Here is a 6,945-nt window from a genome sequence, read left to right on the forward strand (position 1 = left end):
GTGCACATCAAGCATAAACGAGTGAAAATGTTGCCTCTGCTTCTTCTGTGGCTTCTCTATACAGTCATAGAACAGGTCCATCAACATAGTTTTTCCTGCGAATTTCGAATTATACCAACAAATAGACTTAGTCACGGATTCGAAGCATTTTACACAATTGGTTTTTTTGAAGTTTGCATCAAAAGGCATCAGTCAAAGTAAGCATCAGTCAGCATATATTGCACACTGAAAATTAGTTACTCGAAGGCTACTCTAGTTAGAAATGATGATTCACAATTCTGACAGTTGCTGTGGTACGTTATGCGAATAGGTGTAGTTAATTCCCTTGAGAGTTTCGCTGTGTCTGCGATGAAAGAAAACTGTAAACGCTTTGCTAGGATAAGCAATACACATTTATTTTCGTTACGTACACTCCTCTGCTGTGTATTCTCACTGCTGTGTAAATTGTTATATTGATAAGAGAATGGCAATTTAGAACATGATACCTTGTCATCAGTCCGCGATATTTAGATCCTCATCTTCTTTTTAGAATATGACAGTTACTGCTCAAGAGATGGTAAGTACCGTGCCGGAGGACCTGGGGCATATATTTAATATATCTTAACTGTTCAATGGCATACCTAGCGTTGCCTTTAAGAAGATTGACTTAACAGTCACTAAATAATGACTTGAGACTTGCTAGGCTAAGGAAACGGTGATGGCGCTTGCGTGTAACACGTGGTCGTAGCAGGGATCTTGAATTCAGTCAACTTTATTGCTACATCTATGGGCAGCTTCTTTAGATTTTATAAATACGTAGTTCTGAACGCGGAGCATACTTATGATTCTTTGACGCGCCCTCCTAGCCCCCTTAGTACCTTTTTAGACTTTCATAGGATGGGCAGCCTACTCATAAGTTGCGTTTCCGTTCGGCCGTCTTATCGGAACTTCATTACATTTGCTTTGGTGTTCTATATGCTCATTCCATTTTCACAAGGTTGCTATTATTCGAATGCATAGCTGCGATTCGTTCATATTATTCGAAGCTATACATACGCGTATATAAACACAAGTTACTTTCGACACTGTAACCGCTGTAGCCACCCGTTCATTATACAGAAAGGACAACAAGATAAGAGTCACCTTGCCATACCCCGCTTGCTGTTGTTGTGCGTGGTCTTGCAACTAATCTCTCATCTATTTTGACGAATTTTTCACTCAGAACGTTATCTGTGAGCATGCTTTTTGTAGGCCAAAAACCTGGTATGGTTTGATACATGTTTTTTTATTAAATCGCTCCAGTGTTTTTGCCATGTCAACGAGTATTTAACAATTATTAATAGTAATGATTCCCGTGGCTTATACGGTATTTGTAACAAGCGGAGAATATATCTTTGGATATTTTATCTCAGACAATCTGCAATGACGCATTATTGGTCTTTTTAAGGACCTCTTATATTACCTAATAATTATAAATAGATAGACTAGCTTATGTTCAGCAAATTACATTAAACTCAATACAATAAACATACAACTATCGCTTCTTACATTCCACAAGACCATAGAAGCCTTTATTGCTATCAGTCTGCTGATAAAGTTACCAACCACTTAAATACTCACCTCTGCCCACAGCACCATAAATGTAGATCCCCTTTGGTTTAACTAATTCCTTTTTGAACCACTTTGAGAAGATAGTCTTCGGCTGAATTTCGTACATTCTGTAATTTAAAGCATCAAATATGTTATTATCGAAAAAAAATTAACTCTAGTTTGTTTTGGCTAATACTTCCAAAAGTCACACGCTTCACTAGCGCTATCCCATGCATTACAATAAAACCGTTAGTAAACAAACATAAAACATGCGGCTAAATACAGCTGGAAAATTATACATTCAGTTTTCATTTGCAGTTCTTCCTCTTGAATAGCGTAACGCGTTCAACGCTCTGTGCAGATATATAACATAAGTTCAGACGAACGCAGTTGTGCATTCTAAATTCATTTCGCACTTTTTTTTTAACTAATACAAGGTGCATTCCGCTTATTTTCAAGCAAAAATTTATATCAATGTATTTGACCCCTTAATAATTAATAAGCTTATTTCAGGAAGATACGTATTCGTATAACTCGCCCAATTTAAACAAAATCCCAGATATAAGCAACTCCAAATGACTAAGATATAGTCACTTCCGGCAAACTTACCGAAGTTGGTCCTGCAGATCTTGAAGCAGCTGTGCTACTCTAAGCTGATTCTCGTCTTTCTCAGTTTTGCCTTTCTGAACCCTCTCGCAGTATTTGCCTAACACTCCATCTAAAAATCGTAGAAAACAATGCGACTTCATCCGTATGCAATATACTTCATTTTTCACAAAAACATACGAAGGGAAACTTAAGCGAAGCTCAAATTATTTCGGGGACCAAACGTGACGTACGCAACACAAAAGCGTTATTTATACATTCTTCACTGCAGTTTTTGTGGTTTTATTGATGCCACTATTTAAACGCTATAAAAGAGAAGATATTTGTCAATGGATATATATTTTGCTATTAGCTACTAATTTGTTTATCTTTATTAAGCATATTTGAAGGAGTATATTTAGTTTAGTATAAATGCGTGGTTGTTTTTAAAATAACCAAAAGTTTAAAACCGAAAACAAACGAAGGTTTGAGTGATAAGCAATTTAGTAAGGCACTTCAGCATAAGCCAATTTGAGCAAACAATGCCAATTTATGCACTGTACTATAGAGTGCGCTTGGTAGAGAATGCCGAGCGTATTTACGCTTGTAGTAGACATTACTTTCCTCTGGAGGCTCCTGATTAGAATGACTTTGTCCTTACAATAAACACATCAGAGTAACCGCAATAAAATACATTTTTCCTGTAGCGTCTTAGCATGTTGAAGTTAAATTCAACGTTGGAGGATGTAAGCGTTTATTCTTCATTATTTCGTCTGTACTTTTGAAACCCTCGTTGAACCAGTTTATTACTGTCATAACAACAATGTATCAAGATACTTACCCTAACAGAACAACATTATCCAATAAAACATGTAAAATCGCACATTCAAGCATTTCTATAAAATTACTCAGTCTCAGTGTGGGACAGTATTAAGACCCCACGGTTACGGACCCAGCATACTAACCCTGCCACCGAAGTAGTGGTTTCAGATAATTACAGATCTGTGCGATGCGCAGGCAAAAAAAAATTAATTACAATCACATCGACGGGTAAATAAAAGTCACATAGGTTATATTTTATCAAAAAGCGCTCATGTATCCCTTCGGACAACATGTCATGTAAAAAAAAAAGCAAAGCCTTCGTTATTCAAGGTAAAAATAAACGTTGCTATTCTTAAATGTCTAGCTGATAGTACACACAATACAATCGCAATAAATTAGAAATTGACACAGCTAAAAGTTATATCAAGTATCAAAACCATTTGTGTTGTTCCATTTTTCGATCAATAGTAATGACAACCAATGAAGAGTGATTACCTGCATATAGATTCGTTATACCAAATGGACTCATTGTCGGTAATTGAATGCCATTTTTCGGGAGAGACTAAAATATTAAAAAAAAAATGTTCAGTAGTTTTAGTTGCTGTGTGGGCAATGCAAAGGTTCCGCAATCCTCAATTATTTTTTCTATTGCAAAGAAACAATGGACACATGATGATTTTAATGCGTGCACAGCATAAGGAGAGTGTGGCATTTAAAAATCATTGTAAACAGTTCTGCCGCTCGATTAGGTCAATGCGTATTGGCCTTGACAGGAAAAATAATAAGCTGTTACATGATAGCACCATATCACCCAAATAACTTTTCCGGAATTATAATAGTAATAATAAGTGTACTGTTGCGTCAGTACACGTTTGTGCATTTATGCCTGCATGACACTTAGCTTCAATAGGTATTACTTTACAACAGACAGGATGCGCCACCGCATCAAACGGATTTATGATAGCTGCAGTTTGTGCCAGCTAGCTATATTTAATATTGAGCTGGTGTCTCTTCTAGTTAACGTTTTTTACGCGGCAATAAAATAAATGACAAGGTCAACTGATAAACTGTTTATATTCTAACCTAACCGAATTAATCATTGAGAACTATTTTCCATAAATCAACTAATGTAAGAAGGTAGTCAACGTATATATTCAACTACATTCAGCCGATCGAAGTACATCTTTTGGAGTTTTTCTGTCGATGTCCAGTCGCAAATTTGCGGCAGTATTGCATCGAATAATATCCTATGTTTTTTCAATGCCATGTAGAAATTAAAAATAATATTTCATGGTTTTCATCTACGCTCGCTAGAAACGCCTAATGTATAACAAACACGAATGCCAAAAATTTGCTCATCTTTTGATCATCAATTGCATGACTTATTGCAAACTTCGAAAACGAAACTTGGCGCAATTTAATTTCCTCTGCACCGTCTATGGGACCTCCCTCACCGGCCGGATGTTACGGTGTACTTACCCCGGGAAGATTTGAGGATAGTACTATATAGACGAATGAGGGCGGTTAACTGTGTTCTCACCATTGTAACTGAAAACGCCTAAATATTCAATGGAACACTGTAGTCTAGTCAGATCAAAACAACGCTATTCTACTAGCACTTTTTATTCTTTTTGTTGAGAAATCAGCTGATCGAATCTCTCACGGTCAAAAATTTCGAACGTTTCGTTCTACTCGTGATGAATTAACGTATACATACATGTGAAGAGGGCGACTGCTGAGAAAGACCGTTGCGCGCCAAAGTTATGATGCTTGTGTAGAAACTATCATAGGAGCTTACGCTTGAACCAAATAAAACAACTAATTAGGTAACTGACGGTTCTGCAAAGTAAACTACTTAGAACTTCGATATAAAACTAAAATTTCATATGGCTGGATCTCTCTCGAGCAGATATACACAAATATTACGTACGGCTGCTTCTGCTTTACATAACAGTTATGGCTTAACACTTATTCATTTGAAAAGAAAGGCCGATTAACTGTCTAATAGAAAGAGTAGTTTACAAAGAAACCTTTAGATAATAGCCTCTTTTATTGAATGCGTTTGTGTTTACCTATTACTAGAATTGTTAATTGCTCCGCCAAAAATTGATTTTATATTATGTATTATGATGAAAATTAATTAGTTTGCTGAAATACTAAAAACCATACGTTAAGATGTAAGTGGCAGCATAACACATAATTTCGACCTGAAACATATTTATTACTACACGATAGTAAAAATAACACTAATTTGCAATTTTTGCGCGTAATATAAGCATACACCATAGTACGTTAGGCGACGTTTCGACCAATAAATTTCATTGCATACTCAATGAACAAATTCTGGTGAATTTCCCTGCAAGTATTTGCAGCACAGCGGTAATATATCGTGTAAACAAATAAAATAAAAAAAAGAATGTTTCACACATGAAAAAAAGTGTATCTTCTAATTGGTCGTTGGCTACTTACTGTAGTGAGTCTACCAAATTTTAGGTTACACTGGTCCGTGTATGCCTTAATCAGATCGGATAATTTGCTAAAAGTATTTCAATTGAATTATTGTAAAATGTCATTATCTGTATGTTACTGTATGTAGAAGATAATTAGCCAACCGTAACAGTTTTTTTGTCTTATGAGTTACTTAGTGACCATAAAGAGGCGATAAGCATAAAAAGACTATGCTTGTATCCCTTCCGTTAGGGCTGTCAATGACACGTCTTTTATTTGGAGTTTTTCTGCGATTTGATTTTAAGTTATTTATTGGACTTACATAGCATATCTTTGTGAGCGGACACACCAGATAATATAACAGTTCTTGAATAAATCATCATTACGTGTAAAAATTGAGCTACTATATTACTCACCAATCAAACGCTATACGGCTATAATGTTCTTAAAAAAAGTGAGAAGAAAATGTAAACTGGCATCTGAGCAGAAAATATCTGATGAAGCTAAAAGGTGTTAAAATGAGCCATGATAGGAAGAATCATTAATATTACATAACTTCTATTTTCGCCCGTAAGAGACAACCAGGAAGATTTTTTTTAAACGCAAGGCAAATAACATCAAAACGAATAAAGCTTTAGAGATATTCAAATAGGAAATGCGTGTATTTTGGTCACTAAATCTTCTTTTTTCTAAATATGCATTCTGCCGTAACAAATTGACTTGGATATATGAAAAGTCGCCCTGGGTCTTCATTAGAGCATGCCTTAAAAAGCGCCGCGAGCCAGAAAGTAAATGTAAATTACACTGATTAATTAAACTCTACTAAAAAGAATATACGCCATAGGTCTCTTAATGTACGTTTACTGAAATAAATGATTAAGTAGAGTAAAATTATCATTTAATTAAGAGCTACCTTCGCGCAACACATTAACGATGGAGAAATATATGCACATATTTCTACGAATTCTGACAGTAATTTCATTTTACACAGTATGATACAATACGAATCTCCTCTATTATAGCCTATCTACTATTACCTAGATTCTAATATTATTTTTAATATAGTTAATATTTTTAATAACTTCTTTTATTATAGGTAAATCATACATTATAATTACTGTCTTACCTGTATTATATTAAATCATATTCATCTAGTTATGCGGTTGATGGACGTTTTCATACAACTTCAAATTTCACTAGTGTTAATATAAAGATATTTTACAATAACCCGTTTGAACGTTGTAACTAAATCAAGCGTGCAAATCCCCCTCCGGAGGCCAACAGCAAGCAGTACAGGACGTCAGTTCTTAATTGCCGGTAGCCTTACAAATTCCACTTGGTGCGTTATTTTGTTGTATGCCTTAATGAACGAGTAAGTGCAGTCTTTCCTTCAGCATTTTAAAGGCCGACAGAGCTTATTACTGCGGAAGCGGTAAAGGGATGCCGGTTACAAGAAAGCAAGGAATGTATTAGATTGGAACACTTTTGGTTCTTTTGATTTTACTTCTCCACTGTTGTTCA

General features: G+C 35.5%; 1 protein-coding gene across 1 annotated transcript in view; it reads right to left on the bottom strand.

Moving 5' to 3' along the window:
• Positions 1-4,641, bottom strand: part of LOC111268245 (AFG1-like ATPase) — a gene marked incomplete in the record, with an annotated part of 9,350 nt that extends 4,709 nt beyond the window's left edge. The window contains 4 exon segments of the mRNA XM_022847107.2: positions 1-95; positions 1,600-1,697; positions 2,179-2,287; positions 4,456-4,641. Coding sequence (XP_022702842.1) covers positions 1-95; positions 1,600-1,697; positions 2,179-2,287; positions 4,456-4,519 — 366 coding nt within the window.
• Positions 4,642-6,945: the final 2,304 nt, after the last annotated feature.

This window comes from Varroa jacobsoni, unplaced genomic scaffold (genome assembly GCF_002532875.2).
Source record: "Varroa jacobsoni isolate VJ856 unplaced genomic scaffold, vjacob_1.0 scaffold_1268, whole genome shotgun sequence".
In the NCBI taxonomy this organism is placed as follows: Eukaryota; Metazoa; Arthropoda; class Arachnida; order Mesostigmata; family Varroidae; genus Varroa; species Varroa jacobsoni.